General features: G+C 38.3%; 1 protein-coding gene across 2 annotated transcripts in view; it reads left to right on the top strand.

The window, feature by feature from the left end:
• TPK1 (thiamin pyrophosphokinase 1) overlaps positions 1 to 24655 on the top strand; it is a 299665-nt gene that overhangs the window by 176397 nt on the left and 98613 nt on the right. For both annotated transcript variants that reach the window (XM_071736206.1, XM_071736207.1), the window contains one exon: positions 14533 to 14679. In XM_071736206.1, the coding sequence (XP_071592307.1) occupies positions 14533 to 14679 (147 nt within the window). The remainder of the gene's footprint in view (positions 1 to 14532; positions 14680 to 24655) is intronic.

Raw genomic sequence — 24655 nt, 5'->3', positions numbered from 1 at the left:
CTGTTCCAAATAAGATGTGCTTTAAATACAACCTGAGTTTTTCAGAGGTGCAAAAAGTAACACAGATAGTGTTTCTGAAACTAAGTACCATGTTCATTAAATCCTAGCTGCTGCTTGCTCACAGTGTCTGTTCCGTAAAACGTAATAAGATGTCATCAGCTGATTAATGCACAATAGCTAAAGCGTACGTTTCTATTTTTAGTCTTCTACATTTTCTGACATAAAGAGTTTCAAGAAGTAGTTTTCAAGAGTTAATGTAGGCAAATAATATGTGAAACTTAGGCAAATGGAACCCAAAACTGAATCACAACTGTATTAATTATTAGTTTGTGTTCAAATTTGTCCCTTGATCCAAGGCATTAGTTATATTTTGTAAGTTGGAGTCTTGGTGATTCTTCTGGATGTCCTGATAATGAAATGCTTAGCTTGATTCCTGGTCCCACACAGATACACTGAGCACTTGAAGCACATACTGGCCTTAGTTTATGGATGTAACCACCTGGCTCCCTTGAAACTCCAGCCTCTTTAAATAACTACATTTGCACTTAATTTAGGTGTCTTTGTGGGTGGCATTGCTGGCATTAAAAATGTCAAGTGGTAAGAAAACAGACTGTTTAAGCCATGGATCTGAAATCTTTGAGAATACAAATTCTTCGGAGAAGAAAGCTGTCACTGAATTCCGTAGTCTGCTGGGAAGTACACAGAGCTGAGAAGAAAGGAAGAACCAGGGTCTGAAGACTAGAACTGCATAAAGAAGTTCTTCATCTGCATTTGGATTTTTGGGCTTAAGTAAAAAATTGCATGTCAAAATGCGGGGGTTTTTCCTTCTGGAAAGCTTTCCTTTTAACTAGGAGTATCAACTAGGTATGTCTCCAGCTATTATTTTTGCTCACTCAGTCTGGCTTATCCAGAGTACCTGTCAAAGAAGAATATGACAGAGACACCACAGATCTGTTTCTCCTTGATTTAGAGCTGAAGTTACTAAACAAGGGAAGTATCTCTTTAATATCTAAAATTGATGCCACAGTCATGCTGTGTTTGCTGCTCTTTCTGGGTAGCAATATGATAAGCTAGGAAATGAATTACATTCAATGTATACCGTGGGTCCTCAGTCCTGTGACATAGTTTATCTGGATGAAATTAATCTGTGAGGTATTTGAAACATATTTTCCTCCATTGATTAGAGAATAAGTTATCATTTATGTGCTATACTGAACAGATAAGATGTCTGCTCTGATCTATCAGTCACATCGACAGAAGTTCTACATCAAGGAGCTTTTTGAGCTCACATGAACATATGATAGCAATATTTTGTTCCAAAGATTTAAGATTATGTAATTTATTTTCCATGTCTCTGCACCTCCATCCTCCTCCTTTTCTTCATACCTGGTCACCCAAATAGCTTTTGAACAAATAACTCTTGGGCAGAGGAATAGAGTGCAGAAAGTTAATAATGTTAACAGCTTTCTTAGAGGTCACCTAAGTAGGAGTGAAAGTGAGATGGACACTCAGTGCCCCCACTGGGAAGAAGACTGCAAAATTAGTTTTAATTTTATTGGTTCTTAGAGAATTCAGTTGGAATTTACCAAAAGGAAAAATGCACTTGAAGTTGACATTCATCTGAGACACAAGTCTGGGAGAAAAAATGCTTTGTTAGTTCTTGAGCTTGTTGATTGATATAAACAGAAGTAATTTTCTTTTCTGGGATAATTTCCCAAATTCATAACTGCCCTTTCCTTATGCATATAAGAGCTCTTAAAATAGTTTTTGAATCCTCAGAGTCATTATTTCTGGTTTATATTGCATATTTTAGTTGCATAGCCAAGTCATGTAGAAAGCAGCATTGGGGTAATTTTCTGATAACCAAGTCACCTAATTATGTGTATTTATAATTACATACTGCAGTGAATGTTAGAACAATCAGTACCCTTTATACGTGCAAGCTAGAATCAGTCTTAATTTTCCCTCTCCACAGCTCTAATTAATTTGTGAATTGCATTATATTGGATGGGTGAAGCAAAGTACTACCAACAGAATCTGATTCCTGAAGCTTCTTTCCAACCTAAAGGCTGTTAGATATTTCTTTGTCTTTCTGCATGACTGAGTATGCATGCATACACATACACATTCATGTATGTATATGAAGACACACATTTCTGTCAGCATACCTTCCTGGCCCTATGTGAGGCTTTTTTACTGTCTTCATAACTCTGTCTTCCATTTCTGCCATGTGTTTCTTTTGCATTGTTCATGATCTAAGGAACATTTTGCTTTACTGCTTTAATCACTATTTTATCCATTCTGAGGTCATGTGAGTACTTTCCTTTTTTAATTACAAGACCTTCAAGTAAACGTATTTGCAGTAATTTCTGTCTGGTACTGCTTTATATTCTTAATATTCTATCATGTAATACAAGGAACTAACTGAACTGGCAAAATGATAGGCATGCTCACAGTATCTCTTATGTAGAGATCACCAGATCTTGCATTAAAAGTGAACATTATTATCTTAAATTTGCACATGGAAAAACAAAGTACAGAAGCAACTTGTCCTCACTCTTCCAGCATGCAAGTGGTCCAGCTGGGGATGATCCTCTAAATCCCAACCTTCATCTTTTCTTAACAGTGTCATGCCAGTGAGAACTGGAAGTGTGTTTGTCAGATATGCAGCTCCAAAAAGAATCCTCACAATGTGAAGCTAGATCTAAGCCATTATCTTTATCCCAGAGTTAAAAACTCTGCTTTCTTTAACTGTTTCCTCCAAAATACCATTTAGTCTTAAAACTAAGCTCTGGGACTTTTCATTTAAGTTTATCATCTTTTCTACTTAAAAGAAAGCTAAAGCAACTCATTTGGTTATATGGGCTGAAGATATAAAAATTTAATTTTATTGAAACCTGTATGCCTTTTAGTGGTTTAATGTTATTGTGTTTAAATTGATAAAAGCATCGGTGTCAATATGAAAAAGAAAAAATATCCAAACCTACTCTTCCAAAAAAACTCTTTGCAATAAAGGGATACTATACTAACATTTCCATTTTAAAATTACACTATAAAGGCTCGATCTTTCCTCACTCTAGGATGATACTTCATTTAAGTCAACACAAGCATTCTTCTTTTTGCCCTTTTAAAGGCAGTGTCAAATCTTTCTTTTCTGTTGAGGGATATTAAATTAAACATAAGTGAAGTCCAGTGTTTATCATGTGAGGACAGTGAAGGTTTATGTACCACCTTCAGCTATGCAGTGTTCAAACAGCTTATTTAGCACTCTGATTTTGGTGAGTTAGTAATCTCCTTCATAAACCTTTCCTGTCAGAAAGAAACAAATAAATCTAAAGTGTTTCCTGCTAATTCCTAATTCTAGAATGTAGAATTCCACAATACCTTTCATAGGAGTAAACCCCTATAGGGGGGTACAGACCTTGAGTGCTGACTATTTTGACTCTGACATCCAAAACCAATCTCCAGGAATGTAATATCTAACCTATCTTTCCAACTGTTGAGTTATTTTAAGGCTTCCCATTGTAAAGGTAGGGGAAAGTACATTTCTTGTAATATAGGATATCAGAACTTGCCAATTCCCAAAGAGTAACACCCTAATTTAATGCAAAGGAAGTATGCTGTCTACCTGTTCCACTGTAGCTGTAGGCATCAAGATAACACTGAATATTTTAGTTTTAGAATAATTTAATGCAAAATGAGGGTGTCTAAAAGAACACAATACATAACCTACTGAGAAATTTTCCTGTGTAATTCTTGTGCTGGAGCTTGTATTTTGTCTGTGAAAATAAAGAAAAAAGGTAGAAGGGGGGGGGGATTTCTGGAAAAATGCTTTGATTTTTGTTTGTTTAAAAAAGATAAACCAAATATCAAACTTTGCAGAGATGAAGAAGAAGGGGCAAAATACCCTTTGTTTAGGAAGTTCAGTGGATGGGAGAGATCAAGGATACACTCATTAGCAATCCTGTGGAAACTAATAAGGAAGCCATCTACTCTTCTCGCAACTTAATCAAAGGATAAATGTATTTGAATCAGAAAATGTGAAGTTACTACTGGTGATTTAGTATTTCTTTTGTAATCACCAATGTTGTCCTGCTTATAATTATTTTTGATAAGAGAAGTAATCCTCCTTCCACCTCCAGTCCCTTCTGCTTTACAGGAGGCACAGCATCCCTGATAGTATCTGTTGTTGATGTAGCTTTCTCCATGCTGGTTAAGTGGTCAGGGTACACTGACATACCACTGTTCTCAAAAGACTTTTGTACTTACTTGTCAAGAATAAATGGCAGGGCTTTTGACTACTGGTGAGATAGTTTCAAAAAAACCTTTTATCGGTTCTCTACATCTGTGAATATAGAAACCCTGGCTTTAGAGGGAACGGTTCCATAACTTCATAAACTGCAGTGATCTGGTACTTCAAGCAGTAAGTGAATCTACAAATTAACCATTTTCTGTGTATTATTTTTTTATCCTTTTCAAGGAAACTTTTTAAACATAAGTAGTGCATACAATGATGCTTTCTTATTAGTTTTGGTTTTTTTCTTCCATGACATTTTATCCCTTTTTGTAACATTGTTTAGCCTTCAAACTATCAAGAGAAACAGTGAAATTGTAATATTGGTCAAATTTTTTGAAGCTGTTGTAGGTCTTCTTCCCTTTTCCTTGCCCAGAAAAGAGTACTAGGGGCAGAGTGGAGAGGAAGGTATTAGTTTGTTGCAAAGTAAGTGTGTGGCTATTCCTACAGAGGAATGGTTTTGCCTTTAGTCACTGTCTTCTGAAATCCTTTTATTTTCTGTAACCTTTAACTGTGGACCTTTTGGCTGACACTAGTAGTGTTCAAGAAGGGGCAAAGAAGCTTACAGTAATTTAACTCTTCACAATTATTGTGAAAATGTGTCAGCCTGGTAAGACTTGAAAAGCCCCTACACTATTGCACTGTAATAAAGGCAGTAGCACAAGCTCAACTGAGGTAGGGATTGAAGGCCCTTCATAGCAGAGCTGCACTGGCAGCCAGGCTTTGGTAGCTCTGATGCTCATACTGAACTTTTTTTAATCACCTGCCTTTTAATTTTACTTTGTCACTACTAAGGAGAAGATTCAGGGAATGGTCTCTTCAACTTGCCTAAAGAATCCATCAAACTACCCTTTTAAAACAACTAAGCAACTAAGCACTGAACAATTAAAGCTCAATATTTTGTGCAAATTAAATGCGAGCATAAAATGTTTACAGCTTCACAAGTGCCTCCAGTTTAAGAAATCATGCTTCATTTCTTTTTAAATGCATGGATAAATTTATATAGGCTAGAGGACAGTGTAGAAAAATGAAATTGTTTTTCTAATGGGTGTAAACTGACATTAGTCAGGCTATGTTTAGCTTATCTGCTATAAATACTGAACCTGCTCTGAAAAGCAAAATTGGCATCCAAGACCCTAACCTACTTCCTTCAATATAAGTGTATCTTCAGCCTCTTACAAACAAATGTATGAATTCAAGACTTCTTTCTGCAAATGTGCACCCGCATGGAAAAAAAAAATAAATCTGTACTGCCCAAGTATTCAGTGAAATCACTAAGAAGAGGAACTACTTGCAGAGTAGGACCTGAGAGACACAGGGAAAATATTCTGTCTTCAGTTTCAGGTCTTACATCTGTCCCTTGAGTATAATAGGACAGGCTATTATCCCCTTGTTCATCATGAAGATTAATGTTCAGACCAGCTGAAAATAGTACTGTTCTATTGGGATCTATCCAGAAATCTTCAGACCTGTGTGAACCCAAGTTTAAACTTTTTAAATAGCAGAGCTATCGTCTTGTCCTAGTTAGGCACAAATGCCTCTTTTGTCATTATCTCTTCTGCAGTGCTGCAGCAGGAGAGTGAGGATGCCCTACAGCTCTTGTGTTATTTGTGGTGTCTTTCATACAGACTTCATTGCTGAATGAGAAGATACACAGGGAAAGTGTCTGAGCCATTAACTCTTACTCATATGAAGGGGGAAAAATCCCACCACCCTTTAATGGGAATGGAGTTTTGTAAATTTTCTTTCCTTCATATTATCCATAATGTTTTCCTTTAAAAATCTGTGAATCTTTTCTTCAAATTTGATACCTAGATTTAACAAGACTGAATGGAAATAAAAATAGGCAGAAAATTAGTTCTGAAGAAAAGATGAATCTGGTTTTGGAAGCCACAGGAAAGGATCTCAGCATTGTAACCTCATAGTTTCTCATAGGATCTCATAGTGTTGAAAACAGCTTTTTCTGTTCATCCAGGCCTGTGGGCTGCTGGTGAAGCATTTCACCTAATGACCTATTTTCCATAGAAAACTTCCCCACTTTTTTTATATTGGCCCAGGCTTTTTTAACCTCCTTTGTAGGCTTTCCAAGGGTCCCAGACTAGCATTTGGGTAAAAGTTGAAACATAACCACACGAAGGCATGATGGGGAATGGCAAGGGGAGGGAGGAGGGGGAAGGGGAGGGGGAGGGGGAGGGGGAGGGGGAGGGGAAGGGGAAGGGGAAGGGGAAGGGGAAGGGGAAGGGGAAGGAGAAGGAGAAGGAGAAGGAGAAGGGGAATGGGAATGGGAAAGGAAAGGGAAAGGGGAAGGAGGAGGAGAAGGGGAAGGGGAAAGAGAAAGAGAAAGAGAAAGAGAAAGAGAAAGAGAAAGAGAAAGAGAAAGAGAAAGAGAAAGAGAAAGAGAGAGAAAGAGAGAGAAAGAGAGAGAAAGAGAGAGAAAGAGAGAGAAAGAGAAAGAGAAGGAGAAAGGAAAGGGGAAGGAGAAAGGAAAGGGGAGAAGAAAGGGGAAGGGGAAGGGACTGTGTGCCGGAGAAAGAAAGGTTGACTGTGGCAGACACATCTTACATTGGTCTTGGCTTTCTAGACCTGCAGCACTAATAATGAGTTAAGCAATGAGAATTATTAGTTAGGCTGAAGTATGGGCTGGTATTAGGTTTATGTGCTCAGGTGCTGGTGGGGGGAGGCAAGGGGAGAGGAGAGGCCAGGCCAGGTCAGGTCAGGCCAGGGCTGCCCCAAGCCAAAACCAACCAATTCCCCCTGCAGAGCACAGCCCAGCCTCACCTCCATGGACAGGCGGGGAAAGTGCAGCTGAGAAAGGGCAGAAGCTGCCTGGCTGTGAGACATGAGGTAAAATGTGTGAGAAACATCCCTGGTAGCCCTGAGGGAAGAATGAGAGGAGAAGCTGCAGCACACCCCACCTCCCTCACACCCCCCTGCTGATATTCCCCTAGGGAGTCTCCTGGACAAGGTGGATATCTCCTGAGAGAGCTGTGGAGAGCCCATGCTGGAGCAAGTATCCACATTGCAGCCCACGGAGGACCATGGTGGAGCAGTAGGTGGAGGCTATGACTTCTGGGGAACCCAAACTGGACCAGTTTGGTTCCTGAAAGAGTGTAGTCCAAGGAGAGGACCACATGCACGGGAAAAACATGAGGAGAGGCAGAGAGGAGCTAGTAGAGACTGACCACAGAGCCCTTCCCCTGCACCAGTCAGGGTCGTGGAGCAACAGGAGCCTCTACAGTAATGCCTGGTGAGAACTCTGGCCATCAGAGCTACCAAGGTTTCAGAAAAGAAGCAGGAGAGTTTTACTATGTGGCTGCCAACAAAGATCCAGTGGCTTCAGGAGGGCAGCAGCCACCTCAGCTCAGGCCTTCTGGACCTGTACAGAGCTATGGGCCCCCTCAAGGGAGTAGCTTTGGGAGTCAGTATGGGAATGAGGCAGGGCAGGGAGGAGGTAGAGGAGTCAGAAATGAAGGAGTGAGCTTGGGCCTAGGAAGAAGAAAGACGAAGTGTTTGGGTTTTTTGTTTGGTTGTTTTTGGTAATTGCTTTGTTTGTTTTATTTTGTTTTCCCCAAACTTTATTTTTAATTGACAATAAATTAAGTTAACCTAAACCTAATTTTCCCCAAGTCAAGTCTGTTTTGGCTCTGATGGTAATTGGTAATTAACGATCTCCCTGTCCTTGTCTTGACTCCTGAGGTTTTTTTATTCCATTTTCTCCCTGCGCTTTTAAAGAAGGGGAGTGAGAGAGAGGCTGGGGTGAGTGCCTGGCCACCAGCCAAGGTTAAGCTACCACAGACCTGTAAAGGAAATGAAAGAAAAGTTGTCAGGGCTCAGAGAGGTGTGCAAAAGTGCACAATCTCTCACTGATCTATGTCCTGGGATAAATGCCCTGTTTGTGGGCTGGCAGGCAGAATTTAAAATGTCATTAATCCATTAGGTCCTGAGTAGCCAGGAACCATCCTGCACAGCGCTGTCTCTGCCTGAATACCGGAGAGGGAGCCACAGACCAGGTGAGGATCCCTGATCCAGAGAGTAATCTGTACCCTCCAGGGGCAATAGTGGAGGCTTTTAGGGAGAGTCTTTGCAGCAAAGAGCTTGTTTCCCCTGAAGTGTCCCTCTTACCTGCTGACCCCACAGGGCCGGGTTCACCTTCAGCACAGGCTGCCTGCTGGCCCTGCGTGAGGAGTGTGGGACAACAGGCTTTAGCACAGCAGGATTCGGGTCCTGCCAGCAGGGAAGTGGTGGGTTATGGTTGTATTGTCCTTCAGATGTTGTGACAACATGGAAGTGTGTTGGAGGGATAGGAAGAAAGGCTATTTTGGATGATAGTTTTGTAGCTGCTGGTTGGTTGTAGTTTTATATACAGATCAAGAGCATTCAGGAATAGCAATGTTTATGGATTGTAATCTGAAAGAAAATAGACAACAATATTTTTTAAAATATGATTTTTGGCTTTATACATACTTATCTGGAGACTTTGTAAAAGATACATTTTGAATTACACTCTGGATTTCTTTTAGGTGAAGACTGACAGCTGAGTTAAGGGAAATGTGATATACAAAGCTCACAAATAACAGATTTTCTTAAAGAAGATAGTATCACCATTGGGATATCATTGATGGGAATTTTCAGTTAGTTTTCCCCTTTTTTTACTCCTACAGGCAGTATATAAAGAGATTAAAAACACAGCCTGTGCCAAACAGTTTTTGGCCGTATATTCAAGTGGATATGAGATTGTTAGAGAGATTTTCCTGACCATTTTAGCATAATCTTTGAGGGCCTCTTGCATTGCTGCTAATACAAATCCAGGGCTTGCTTTCTTAGGAATATGATAGTTTATAGTGATAGGTTTTAAATTTCTATGGGGATGGTACAGAAGTACGTGCTGTAGATTACAGCGGTTCAACTGGGGGAGAAGAAAGGTTAGCTTGGTATCTGTGAATGTCTTTTCACATTGTTTTAAAAGAATGGATGATCACATGATTTTTCAGCATGCATGTGTTAATAGTCCTGGAATCCTTGTTCAAGCACAGAATAAATACATCAGGGACAAAAATAGCACATTTTTCTCCAAAGCCATGGTGAAGATACTGCTCTAAGAGTTTCAGTGCACTTTCACCTACTCACAACAGCATGGCAACAGTCTGGAGCAGGAACAGGACCTTCACCCAGAAAATCTGAAGCAATAAGGAATTCCAATGACCCTCACCTCACACACAGCAGGAATTGCAGAGCTGCACTCCACCAGACCGTCAGTAGCACAGCAGGAATTATTGCTGTCTCTATTCTACCTGAGGCACAGGGAGTACAGCTTGATCAAGGTCATACAGGAATATTCAACACAAGAGTAAGCAGTGAAATTCAGATTTCTTGGGGTCCAGTAGTTCACATGGATTTTGTAGATTAGGTTTCTGTAAATTAGAAAGAATAAAGTCAACAGCTATGAAGTTTATGTTCTGCAAAATTTACACCAGATGATGCTATATTCACCCTCAAACATTCCATTTACCTGCAGGAAAGAGCAAAGCCAAAGCACTGAAATGAAATCAACTCATTTGATGAGAAACACAAACACAAGTCAATAGTAGAACCAAGATTAAGTTGTTGCCAGCTACTCAACTCTGTGACTGGCTTTTAAGATTACCCTTCACTTTTCCATCTTCGTATCATGCATATTGCTTTTTTTAAATAGACAAATGTGATCCATTTGCATGCTTATTGTTACTAGCAGAAAGAGTTAGCTTCTTATTTGAAATCAAAGGGGCTACAAACAGAAAAAGTAGTTGCATAAAAATGTAAGAAACTGAGCATAAGCAAGAAATGCTTTGTTAAGGAGATAGAACTGTATAATATAAAGACCAGTGGAATCAGAGATGTTAGAGTGAAGCTGGCTGTGGGTTATCATCTCAGGTACACAGACAGAATGGCAGTCTTTGACTGAGAGCTTTTGATCCCATGAAGAGTCAGATGGCTGAAGCAGAAAGCAAATTCTGTTTAAAGAGCAAAGCTCAGATGCTGCTGTGTAGCTGGACATATAATTCATGTAAGAAATTATTGCCATATCTTTCAAGTAAAGCACTGAGATAGAGGTCTGTACTCAACTAAACCAGACAATATCTTGTCTGAATATACAGCGTTGGGTTTTGGGATTTTAATCATTCATTAGTTTTACATTGCAATTTTGTGGATTATAGAAAAAAATGTCCATGATCTGGCTGACACAAGAGCTCTCATACAGCTATGGGACAATGAGCTGAAATCTACTCTGGCTCATTTGTTATCGAGGTAAGTGCTTGCTATGTTTTAAAGTCTTCAGTATTTAAGCTGACATAGAGATCAAAAAGTATATATCTGGATTTTCTAACCACATCCTGACTTGACAATATTGCTTTATGAAGGAAAAAATGCTTTACTTTTAACCTGGTCAGAATTTATGTAGAGTCAAAGGAATAAAGCAGTAATAAATGTAGCATTCACACTGCTACTTAATTGCTTTTCAGCATATAATACACTTCAACATATATGCATCATATTGATCCAAATTTTTAAATTAAAGGAATAGGCTCTAGAATGCTAGGAAATGAGGAAAGGCTGTGAAAGGTGAAAAGATACTCTGGAAGTGAGAAGGTTATAAAAGGAATCTGTCCTTTAATCAGGTAGGATATCCGACCTGTAACTGGCATAGAAATATCTTAGGTATTAGCTGTGGGTGATCTCCATGGTCTCACATAGAGGGAGGTAAGAGCCCCAGAGCTTTTATGATGTCTTGATTGCTGATGTCTTCACTTTTTTGTTGAGGGGAGGTCTTTCTAGTGGTTTATTCAGTGCTTGTGGTTGCTGTCCATGTAAATGTGTTCCATTTCACCTGCACCCCCCCTCTGAGACTTAGACGTGTTTGCAAGTTGTCTGAGCTCATGTGTAAGGAAGTCCTTTGAGTTGTGTGTCCAGAGCCCCACCCATATGCCAGGGAGAGGATTTCTTATCAGAGATAACAAGCACATTTTTTACAAGAATAGGCAATATTTGCTGTCAGCTTGAACCTTGAACTTTGCTCTTAGATATCATGATGGTGCTGACATTAAAAAGATTTTTTGCACTTTTTTCACCCACCCCAGAGAGTTCCAGCTTCATGTTTCCTTTCACCCTTCTCCTAAAATATATGCCCCTCAGTCATTTAGTGAAAACCTTCTTTGTATTTAACTCATCCACAACAGAAGGAAGAATGTCAGCTGGGTTAGTTTTCACAGGAAGGTAGCAAGCAGTCTAGCAAGCAGTTTGCAGAAAGCTATCTGTTTATGCTTCCCTTCTCCTTTTAATTACCCTGCTGTTTGATAGTGACTGCTAAAACTCTTTAAAGAGAGGCTAATGTATGAGTCTGTCATTTAAAGATGACTGAATCCCACCATTAGATCTTCAACTCTTTCTAAATTAAAGTTTGATCACATTTAAAGATGCAATGCGATATATTTGAAGTCAGGTTATAGATAGTCGAAAAGAATATGGTGCTTTCCACACTGTGCCTGCAACAATATAAGCTTTCCTTTGTACTTATTTAAGATTTTATATCCTTTTTTTTCAGGAAATGAATGGTGCTATGTGAAAACAAATTGTATAAGGGGACTGGTGACAGGACATTTAAGTGAAGTATAGACATTTCAATTGAAGTACAGTGTGCTAGTCAAATGCTGCCTGCTGGGCTGATTAGAAGTAACAGTATAATTCTGTAGCCTGTGTTATACAGGAAATCATAGTAGAAAAATTACTGGTCTCTCCTGTCTGGAGTGTGGGAATATATAAATGTCCTGTGCTTTGATATTGACTTTGTCTTAGGTTCTGGAATGACCAAGAGTCGTGTATGTGCTTTCATGGCACATCCATTTTCTTAAGTGCTTGGCAGAGTGAAAGGAGCAGTGATTGCAGGAAAGAAACTGATTGTTTTGTTAGTTTGTGATTTTGTGTTGTGCTTTTCTTAATGGAGGTGATAGCTTTAGGATGAAAAGGCTCTTGAGGTTTTTGCTGGACTTAGCCTCTCTGTTTTGTTACATAAGAGTGTGTATACCTAGACCTTCAAATAGAGTCTTTAACAATTCTAAAATGTCTGGATGCCTGTCACTGCTGCCAAGACTACCCAGTGAAAGGCAGGACTGTAAACCATGACAGAACTACAAAGTTTTAGCTTTTCTCTCTGACTAGTCTTTTTATACTCTAGCTGAGGTTTCTTTGCTTACCTGCCATGTACTTGTGGTTTTCATTTTCACAATCTTTACAAACTCTAAATAATAGCTACATTCCCTTTTCAGATATATTAGCCCTCTCCCAACATGCCACAACACCAACCTCTGTTTTATGGATGCCTTTTCAACAGATCTGCTCCATGCTGGATTCGTTTTATTTTCTTACTTTTGGGGCACCAGTCCACAAGATCACCACACTGTTGCTACTGAATAAGGAGTAGGACTTTGGGATCACTTCTGTCATACTTTACAATACTAAAATTATGTTATGGCTAAGCCTTAGTACATTTTCCATTTTATTGATTCCGGCACAGACACAAACTGGTTTTGCTTGACTGGTGATGACTGCGATTAAAAAAGCTTTTGCTGTTTTGTGTCCTGTTTAAGGACAGGTTTTCCCAACATTCATATTCTATTGGTCACCTGATAGGTCTGTGTGATCTGCAGTGTGCACAGAAAATACTACCTGTCTTCAGCACAAGAACAGCTTTTTTCTTTAATGTTTGCTGCTAATATAATGTGTTATGTTGAGCCAGTTTGACTTCTCAAGTATTTTCTTGGTGGTAATGAGAAAGATGGTATAGTTCCTCACCAACAGAAAATGAGTTTAATTTTTCATGCAAACCAATATTCAACAGAATCATAAATCCCTTGCCATGGTAATAAAAATAGAAGCTGATGTTATTAATACATCATTTCAGATACACAGAGCACTATTATGTGGCTCCTGGGTTGAGTAAAACTTCATGTAATGACAGCAGCCATAGACTTGAGCCCTATAAAGTTGGAAACTTCACCAGATGGCCTTTTTTAAGGCAGCTTCTAAAGACTCTATTGCTGCAATGTGTTAGGGCTCTAGATAAGACTTACTCAGTGGTAGCTTTTGAAAACACAGTTACTGAACATAACTGTTCCACATTATGGAAGTAATAATACTGATACTTTGCACTCAGTGATGTTTTATCTGGGGACCCAAAAGCTCTTAGCCAAGGCTTTCTGCTTGTAGGAATGAAAGTGTTCAGAGGCTTGATGAACTGTGAGAGGATTAAGCAACCTCAGTCTGATACTGTGCAGTATTACAAGCAGTCAGGTGGTGCTCTGTGCAGGTCTGGGATGGGACAGGAGAGCATTCCTCTTCCTCTCCCTGTACCTGACTGCTGAGAGGTGTGCCAGTCACTTGGGGTAGAACCTGCTACTTCAGTATTACTTTTAATCTTGAGTAGAGCAAATCTGTGAGTGAGTTTGCTTGTTCATTAAAGTGCACAGGAACAAGAATGACATACGGTGGCCTTAGGTTGGAATTTCCTTTATTCCCTCCATAAACCATGAGGATAATATTGAAATGACGTTAGGCTGTGTGGATGAAGGATACTAAGACTCAGATATGCCACACTTACCTAAGGGGCTTGGTTGTGGACTGTTATATCTTAGGCTCTGTATAATCAGGGTAGAAAGATAAGTACATGCAAAGGCTGGTCTGTATTTTAAGGACAATGGTTATGTCTTTTTTAAAAGTACATGGTCTTAAATTGTGCCGGGGGAAGTTCAGATTGGATATTAGAAAGAATTTTTTCACGGAAAGGGTGATCAGACATTGGAACGGGCTGCCTGGGGAGGTGGTGGACTCGTCGTCCCTGGAGACATTTAAAAAGTGACTCGATATGGCACTCAGTGCCATAGTCTAGTGACTGTGGCGGTAGTTGTTCAAGGGTTGGACTCGATGATCTCTGAGGTCCCTTCCAACCCAGCCTATTCTATGATTCTATGATTCTATGATTCTGCCCCATGTTTGCCATGAATTTAATCAGTTTAATAGTCAGCCTTAAAAGTCACATAACAGTATTTATCAATAATCGGAACAAATAGCTGTGTTTGGTTTTGTATAATCAGTAGGTTGTTTTTCTTTTTTTCTTTTCTTTCTCCAAAGTTATTTCATTGTAGATTTTCAGGGTCTAGAGATCATGCCTGAGTTTTCTTGTTGACTGTTTTTGTTTTATCTTTTAGATTGATGCGATTGTGGCTTTGGGTGGACTTGGAGGACGCTTTGACCAAACAATGGCATCAGTGGAAACACTTTTTCATGCAACAAATATCACACCTTTTCCAGTGATAGTTATCCAGGAGTGCTCACTGATTTACCTGCTTCAACCTGTAAGTGTTGTGAAAAGTTACTTCAGAATAAAACTGACCTTCCCCCACCCCTGACCAGGTCTTGCACCATTAAATGCTCATGTTCTTATTTTTTTTCTGTAGAGTCAGAGAGTAAATATAAAATATATTGCAGGTAAGCATACAGAAAATGACAGACTTGGCACTCCTGCCTTGGAAAAGATTGTGTTTAATTTGTTCAGGATAGATTTATTTAAAAGGGGAAGAGCGCAGAAATCCAGAAGGCATGAAAACTGGAATAGGGAAAACACAGGATTTTGATTTTAAATGAAAAAAAAGTTTTAAAACTTTTTAATTAGATTCCAGTAAGTTTAAATTTAGGACACAGTCCTTTTTTCATGTTTAGTAGAAATAAGGATATCTGCAGTAAGAGAAACAAAAGAAGACTGTAAGAGGAAGATATGAGGGACTTCCTGACAAAAATGTCAGGCAGAGCTCTTATGTGGTCTGAGTGGAGCAGTTCATTATGATGACAATCCAGCTTGAATCACCAAGGGAATTTATTTCAAATGTGTTATTTTTTGTGGGTTTTCAGGTCTGCTAATCCATTTATTGGTTCATAAAACAACCCTCAACAAAAGATCTTGCTGGGCTTATGCTTTTAAGATTTAAATTAAAGGCACCAAAGACTCCTCTTACAGTGCTTCATTTATTTATTTGGAAATATCTTAATCTGATATCATGGTTTCTAGAAGCATAAGTAACTTGCCATTTTATCTTGGAAAGCTTATTTCATTAAAATAAATAACATTCGCTGATAAATTTGACAAAACCCTGTACCACGTGTGCTTCATTGTAGTTTGTGAAAAACATTAATAAAGTTCTACAAGATTATAGATTGAAATTCACAGGGGCAGATGCTTTATTAACAGCTTTGAAGCACAGTGTCTGCAGGAAAGATAGTAAGCACAGGAGCTCATTTGCTAGTGTGAGGAGGAATGGGTGCAAGTACTTCACTGACCACTCTAAATTAGTTTTAGCATAATTTTAAGAATGTATTGAAAAGCTTAAATAAGCAGAAATTCCCAGTTTAGCTTACAAAACAATTACTTGGACTGGAAAGTCTTTTAATTCTTTTCATTCGTCTTTTCCGTAAGTGACTTTAAAATGCCATCCCTAAGGCTGCTTTCAGAAGAGTCTTCAATGAATAATTAAACCCTTTTCAACTTGAAAAAAACCCAACATGTTCTTCGCATTTAAATAGAAATAGTACATTGCTAATTGTGCTTGCTGGAAACTTGTCTATGCTCTGCTTTTAATAATGCCATACAAGAATCACAGTTATTGAAACTGGAAAAGTCCTCTGAGATCATCAAGTCCAGCCTATGACCTAACACCAGCACATCAGCCAGACCATGGCACTAAGTGCCACATCCAGCCTTTGCTTGAACCCCTCCAGGGATGATGACTCCACCACTTCCCTGGGCAATCCATTCCAATGCCTGATCACCCTCTCTGTGAGGAAGTTCTTCCTGATATCCAGCCTAAACCTCTCCTGGTGCAGCTTCCTCAGGCCATGCCCTCTGTACTTTCACTAGATGCCTGGGAGAAGAGCCCAGTCCCCACCTGACTACCCCAACCTCCCTTCAGGTTGTAGAGATTGATAAGGTCCCCCTTGAGTCTCCTTCATGCCAAATAATCATTTAGTACTTTTTTGTTGATGGAAAGAGTTCCACAGATTTATTTTTTTTTTCTACCATTCCTGGCTGTCAATCTTCATTGCCACTGATTTCCAGGCCATTTCTAGCATTCAGAATTAAAGGACAGATATCAGCATATTAAACTATCTTAGTGCTAACTTTGGCACAGAATTGCCTTTTGTTGTCACTGTCAGTATCTTCAGTCAACTGTCATAAAAGTGTTGATCTTGCAAAATTTAGATAAAAATCAAGTATTTTGTGAGGATCCTAATCTCAGAAGTGCTCTTTTTCTGTACAGAGTTCAGAATGATATTTTTCTCTCGTAAACAGCCACAATCATGGCATTCTCTCTTTCTCCCCCCCTTCCCCTTTGTCATTTAAAATCAAGGAAGGAGGGAGTTGAACACAGTGGGAGACTCACTGACTTTTTGAAATACAAGTCTGGAAACTGTGCAACAAATGAATTAAGATTTTGAAATTCAAATGCTAATGCAAATGATACAGTTAAGAGTATCATGTTTTTTCTGTGGAAAGTAGACTTGAAACCTCTCTCTCATGGGGAAGAGGAATGTGATCTTTACTGGATTCTTTAGAAAAATATGACCTCATTTTTGCTTCAAAGTAACATTAGCCCTTCACTCACTGTAGCAGGAAACTAGGATTCATTCTGAATCATGTGTACCTAGGTGGAGGCTAAAATAGTGAAAGCAGAGGGGAAATAACAAGTCAAGCTGATGAATTTAGTTACTAATGCAGAAACTAAGAGGATGGCTATGTGAGTAGGTAGCTAAGTACACTATAAAATCTATTAAGTAGTTGCTTGGAAAGTTATTTCACATTATGATGTTGATACACAGGAGGGCAGCAGAAGAAATACATCAATTTTTAACACACTTGTAAAGGCCCACAGTGTTGTAGGAAATGGGTTTATAGATTTGCTATAAGTCTTCAGAGTTTTAGAGCAAGACAGCAAGGACTATGTCCTATAGAGAATCCATTGCAGACTACCAAGCAAGGGGGACCAGGTAAACAAAGCCTTTTTTTATCAGCCAATAAAATTATCCAAGGGTAGTTGGCATTTTGAGGACTGAGGCATCTTTTGGGAAATAGGTGGGTAGACAGTACAAGTTTCTGAAATATACAAGGAAAATTATTTTTGGATGTAAAATGAAGAAAACTACAAGAAAGTAAGCTCTTCTATATCAATTTCTGAGAGGTAGAGAAGAGAAAAAAGATGGGAAGAATTGCACGCCATAAAAACCTGTCTCCTTGGGTTTTTAGTTTTTGTGTGCCATGCAACACTAATTAGGATAAGAGTCTGAAACAGGGAGACTGTAAGAATTCCAGGAGGTGATTCTTGCTCTGAAGCTTTTCTAATATGATGATTGGAATTTAAAAAAAAAGTTTCTCTGTACTGAATAATCATCGTATTTCTTTCTGTGGTGGGGGGAGAGATGAAAGCCTGCATTCTTCATAAGGAGTAGTCACTCTTTATAAGCAGGATATTTTATGCAACAGTTCATACATTTTATGCTTGAAATTTTGATAATATCAATTACCATTACATTATACCCTGGCTGAAGAGCATTAGGCCCTTTGAGTCATGTTTATCATGCTAGCCATGCTCAATATGAATGGCTTAAGGTTTCACATACATACTTTCTCATTTTCTGGTTGTGTGCTTCTCAGAAGTGCAGAAACATTAGCTTCTGTACACTAAGCATAAATTATCTTTTATCTGTGAGTTTTATGGCAGTTTGTAATACAAGGTAATAGGATTTATGACCAAGAAATGAGAAGATGTCCAAGAGTTAATGAGGCCTGTCTTTTACATTATACTGAGCAGCTAAGTTTTCCCCATGCAGGATTTCAGTCCTGGGATGTAGAGAAGAATTGCTGCCTACACATGAAAATGTGTTACAGCAGCATATTTTTGTCAGTAAACTTAAGTCTTTTGAAAGAGTAAGAGAGAATACTTTGATAACGCTTTTTCTTGCACATACATTTTCTTGTTGAGTGCATGCCTGCCTTCCCTGTGAGAAATGATGAATAATTTAACATCATAGATAGTAGTCCAGCAGCTAAATATGAGCAATAACAATCAGGAGTCCCGTCCCTTATTCTTGGCTCTTTACTACCATTTCATTGGAGAGAAGTAAATAGTATAGTCTTTTGATCTCATACTTTTCTAGTTTCTAAATTAAATAAAACTCAGGTCCTTCTCTGAATGGGTACTGTGAGGTTCATTCAGTATTTTTCAAAATGCCTTTACAGCCTCAGCTCTGCACCAAGATGGAAGATAGCATTATAGTAACAACAGTATTAATAAGGCCTTTAATTAACATAAGTACTGCCATACAGTAGGCTGTGCAGCTAATTAGTTGACTTGATCCCAAGCGCAGTTTTAGTGGGAGCCAGCTATCTTTCTTTCGCATAGTGCCTGGGCACATTTTGGGGTTAGCACAGATCAGTAACTGCTTACTGAGCATTTGGATGGTATCATCTTGATTTGGGGAGAAGAGAGAACAGTGATGTGCATGTGAGCAGTGCTGTGCCAGCTGAGTTGAGGACCAGAGAGTATTACCTGGTTTTGCAGATGCAACTAGGAATGGAGAGCTGCTCCTGGGGACACTGATATAGGTATGTGAGGTAAAATACAAGACTGGAAACTTTACTGGAGTTTATTGCTGCATTTATTTGGTTTACTTTGTGCCCATGCTTTTAGAGTAAAGTTGAATGGGAAGTTCAGGGATTTTAACTTATGGGTTTTCTTCTGGAAGACAGTTCCTTGAATTTGACCGCAACTTCAAGAATGAGTTATCAGATCAGTTCTCAAGCTCCTCAAGCTCCTTGTAGGTCACTTGAATGAAAATCTAGGAAATCTGCAAATATCCAGCTTCTTGTTCTTTGGCAAATACATCTTTTGTGACTTTTCCTATGAGAAAGCCAGCCATTCAGTCTGACAAAAACACCACCAATGTCAAAAATATTAGTGATGGAAAAGCAGTTCTCTGAGAAACAGACGCCTTCACAGAAACTCCTTGCAGAAAGGGACTTTTTTGTGCTTGCAGAACTTCAGTAGCACATTTAAATGGCTTCTCAGATATAAAGTTGCTGTGTTGGTGGGTTAGCTGCCTTAGTTTGCTTCTTTGGCAAGAAACTTTGAGGATTTGGTTACACCTCCCTTCTGATCTTAAAAAAAGACAAGAGTTAGAACCTGTGTTTTTCTTCTTCCCTGGGACAACCCAGCTTGGCTAATGATCATTCCATCACTCTTATAATGTGTGTTCATAGTGGATGTGTGTAAATGAGACCATCAAATGGCTCCATCATGTTTGCCACAGGATTTCTATGTTTTACTGGATATCAAAGATCCAAATTTGATTCATTTTTTTCAATCACATCTTGAGCTGGGGAAGAGTTAGTTGGTATCCTGGTTCCCACTGTTACAAAAGGATTATTTTAGTAATAGGATTATTAGGATTTTCTCTTAACAGCTTAAATTCTTTAAAATCTAGTTCTGGTTCTAGTCCTTAATCAGCAGATATGTATTATTAAATATACAATATACTTAACATACTATTTTATAAATAACAACTAGCTTTTGAAACACTCATATTCTTTTTTAACCATTGAAGTGAAATCTGCACCAATTTTTAAAAATATTTGGAATTATGTGGGTATTTTTGTAGACTTCTTTGCAGAATAACATCTAATAATTACAGATTACTTTTGTATGATGAAGACATATACAAAATATTTTTAATAATATCCCAACATCCCAACAGTCTTTGCTTAGACAGATTACAATAACTTCATAAGTCACTTTGTTAGCTTGCAGATAACCGCTTTAAAAAAACCCACATCTTTCAGAGAAGAAAAGAAAATAGCAAGCCGTCATTGCCAAGTGAAAGAGAATAGTCTTATAATTCTTAAGAAGCAAGTAATACTCTGTAACAGAATGTTAATCACACAGCTGTTTTTAAATTCACATCTTAATGGTTGCCTGCAATAAGATAGTGGAAGGAGTCTAATTGGATTATTTATGTATTTCTAAATTCTGGAGTCATCCAGTTTGTTTCTGAATCAATATCTGGCATTTGGTAATTTTCAGTGCATCTGCTCTCAAAATTTTTCAGGCTTTGTTCAGATTTTTAATTAGTTACTGCAGTAGCTGTTGGATGATCTTCTAGGAAAATCTTGACTCTAAATAAAGCTCTTCCAATGAGGTTCCTGCTCTCTGTTTTTGCCCCCAGCTTTTGTAATGTGATCTTGTTAATATTATAATATCTGTTTTGATGCTTTGTGGAAACCAAGAGAAGTTTTCTGTTACTGAGTTAATTTTCTTAGAGCTAGGCTTTTTCCCATACCTGTCAATTAGTTGTGTATCCTTCGAATTCTTAATCCTTTTTATCACCACCATTAACAAACTTCATTTTTGCATTGCTCTAACACTTTGGGATTTTGTGTCTAATAATCTTCTGTACTGTGAAACAATTATTCTAATGCACAAGTTGCCTGCTTTATGTTAAATGATCAGCAGCAAAATATAACATTTGACATCTGCTTACCAGGAGTAACTGGTGCTTGAATGAAGAAAAATAGGAAACTGGTAGAACCTTCTCCTGTTTTGTGCTAGTAAGCTAAGGAAAATCACAGCAGTATTTTTACTTGCTGTGTGTTATGTTTAACCTGGTAATGTTTTTCTGTGTTTTCTGTGTGTTGCTGTTTAATCTTTCTTCTGCAAATAAACAGGACAAAGCTAGAGTGTGCGAGCATGTGCATGTTCATTCAAGTTTTGCTTGGTTTTTTTTGCAGTTAAGACTTTGATTCTGTATTGGGTTTGGGGTTTTTTTGTTTGTTTTTTGGTTTTTTTTGTAAGCTAAAGAATTCTCAAGTTTTTTGTGAACAGAATTTTGACCCCCCAAAAATTATAATTTAGAAAAGATTTTAAAAGATGGTTTCCAAAACTGATCAACAGAATTAAATACTTTTCAACAGAATTATATACTTTGTACATAATTTATTAATCTTTCTACAGGGTGCCATATTTTTGTATTTTAAAAAAGCAAAATTACTCACTGCTTCTTATGTGAAGGTCTTATAGGCTGGAATTTTACAGATTGATTTTATAGCATTTTTATGATTATTGCTGTCGTTCAAAATATATGTCTACCAGCTGGCACCTAGAAGGAGTAATACAATGTTTAGAAGTTTGAAGCTTAACCATTAGACTCAAAGTGACTTAGAGATTGTAAGGTCTTGTTTTTACTTTCCTGATCAGAGGCCACTCCCCTTATTATTTAATCATCATACAACAAGATCTTATTTTCTCTTTCTAATCTTGTTTCTTCTTCTTTCCTTTTTTCTTTTTTTCCCCTCTAGATTTTTCTTAGATTGTATCAACTGTCTTTTCTCGGTGTATCACAATTTCTTAATTTTTTGTTATTTTAAAAAATGTTTTATTAACTGAAGCAGCTACTGCTGTCCTGAAGATTTTTTCCAGGATTTGTCGCCTCCCAGCAGTTACAATTCTATTCTATGAAGCATTAATTCATCGGCGTCCCTGTGTCATTCTGGCATTCCTCTTGAATCTCACAGTATTTCCTCTTGGAAATTTGTACTGATGATCCAAGTGTCCTCACTAGTGCAGTATTGCAAACTATTGGGGTGCTGTCTACTGGAGCATTCTTGTGCATCACCCTTAAATTATTGCTGAGTTATAATTCTTTGTTCATTTTTATTGTGTTAATGAAATTTCTCAAGTCCTAGGGTTCTATGCTGCCAACAAAGTGGCACTGTCTCTCTGAAGGCATTGGTTTCACTCTCTTCACTCCCTCCCTGTCATTACAGAAAATTCTGTGGGGAAGCTAATGAGTATCAGTAGCCTCCTCTGGAAAGAAAATGAATGTCTGGAAAATATTTCATTGCATATGCTTAAAAATATAGTAGGAAAAGTCAATATTGTTGTTCTTGGACTGAATGCAGTGACAGTAAAAATTGAAGTGATAGTAGGTGAAGAATTATTAGCTACTACTACCAAAAATAAAATATATGTATATATATATATATAAATGCTAAATACTTAATGGTTGAGCAAGCCTGAAGGGTTGATAGGTTCCTTTAGAGGAAAGCTTAAAAATTATCCTTTTTGCTCTCCTCTGAGTACTGGCATTAGCTGAAGTTGCAGAAGGTGAGCATGCATATTCTGGCCTCTGTTTTATTTGAAAATACATTATCTCATAAGTTTAATCCCTTTATGAAATTGCTTAGGCTTTTTCAATCCCTTACAGTATCACTGTTAATTCTGTATCTGCCAGGGCAGTGGTTCAACTATATGAATTTTCTACTGTTGCCCTTATTGTAAAAAAAGGATCACTGCAGAAGAATGATAATATTTAGTAATATCTGAAGCTCTAGGGAAAATGCTGTACTATCCTGATAAGCAAGATTTAGCTAGAATAATTCAGCCTTGCCATGGGAAATTATTTACTTGGCAATCCAAATTTTATTTTTGTTGGTAACAACCGGTTACATTGCTTCAGCACTCTGTCTATTGTAACAGAACATCCCAAGAAGAACTTATCAGGGATTCAGTTCGTCAATGTTTTTAAGACTGTAATGTGTCTGCCCCTCTCATGTCAACTGTATTCAAAAATAGTTGTCAAGAGATCAGTTGGGCCCAGTCATCTGCATAGGAGGGAGCTTCCTACTTCTAATGCTAAAATCAAGATACTCAGAGTGAATGTGTTCCTGGTAAAGGCAAAAAAGGAGGCTGGAAGCTGGAGACTTGGCAGCAGAAGCTTCTTATCCATCCTCAGGTCTAAATTTACAGAAACAATGCAGTGCCCGAACAAGCACCTGGGAGAACCATCTGCATGTCAGCAGCAGATGAAAGCAGCCAGTAACAGTGATTTGAGATGCCCTTCTGCGGGAGATGAAGGCACCCATCTGCTGACAAATATGCTTTCACAGAATTGTGTTGCTTGACAAAAGCCTGGACCCTAAATGTTGTGGACAGGCTGCTAAGGCTCCTCTGGCCTGTAGACTGTTGCATCTTGCTGGTGTTGTGGGCACCAGTGATGCTTCCAAGGGGAATCTGGAGCAAAGCAAGACAGATCTGGAATCCCCTGATAGAGAAGACTATGTGACAATATTCAGAAATAGTAGTTTTGTCCACTCTGATTTCTCTTCATGTTTTTGCTATCTTACAAGGAGAGATTTGGTTTAGTCTCTCGTGTCACCTCTCAGAAGTCCTGAAAAGAGAAATGATTGCTGTCTCTAAACATGATGAAGGCGTGAATACCAGGGAGATAATGGTCTGTTTAAGCTCAAGGCCAGTGTTAGAGCAGAAGTAAATTTCATTACACTTCTTTGAATTAGTGGTAGATAAATTTCCATCAGAAATTAGAGAAGCCCCTAATCACTGGTCTGATGAGATTCTGCAACAGGTTTGGAAGAGGAAGTAATGAGGAGAAGGGGGACAGTTAGTTAGCTCATTAAATTGATTTTATATTCCTCAAAAAAGTTAAAACTTTCAAACCTTGCCAACATACGACCTTATGCAGGCTCTGTGTTTCGAACTCTCCTTAATTTCCTGCTTTTTAAACTTGAAGCCTGTCATTTGCATTACTCGTTTTGAACCATGTGTCACATGAGCTGTGGTGAGCTGTGGCCAGCCTCTCAGCAGTGCTGGGTTGCAAACAATTTGCATTAGTTCCAGCCCCAGCCACGGAGTCTCTTTCACGTATGTAGTGTGGCTGATAATGTTACAAGTATAGAATACATTTAAGCATATGGGAAAGCATATTAATGAAATCTAAACAGGTGCTTAAGCACATAGTCTGTAGATGTAAGTCTGTTATCTCAGCTATTGTATAATTCCAAGTTAAGATGTCCCTGCAGTTTCTCATCCATGTGTCATCCAGTGATGCTTTCTAGAGAATATCTTAATTTCTCTGGGATCAACATCTGAATGGTTAATTTCCATTAAAGTTCCCATCCATTGTTAATTGAATTACAGCATTGAATTTCATCAACTTCAGGTGCCTGGGGGAGAATAAGGAGCTACATCCAAAGGGGAATCCTTTTATTCTGATGAAAGAATGAATTATCAGATTGAATAATAATTAGCTTGCAGAGTTCTCTTCTAGTAACCACAGTGTTGGCAATGACAATTGCCCTTGCATTATGAGTCTGAAGTCTTTCTACCTCCCAGCAAGTTAAAGATTTTTAGATATATGCAACTAAAGCTGCATTGCAGCAGGTATGCCTCCCAACAGTCTTAATAATGAGGTCACCTTCTTCGGTTCTTTCTC

The sequence above is a fragment of the Heliangelus exortis genome, chromosome 2 (genome assembly GCF_036169615.1).
Source record: "Heliangelus exortis chromosome 2, bHelExo1.hap1, whole genome shotgun sequence".
Taxonomy (NCBI): domain Eukaryota; kingdom Metazoa; phylum Chordata; class Aves; order Apodiformes; family Trochilidae; genus Heliangelus; species Heliangelus exortis.
Note: the sequence above shows the minus strand (reverse complement) of the source record. Positions and strands in the feature narration are given on the sequence as shown.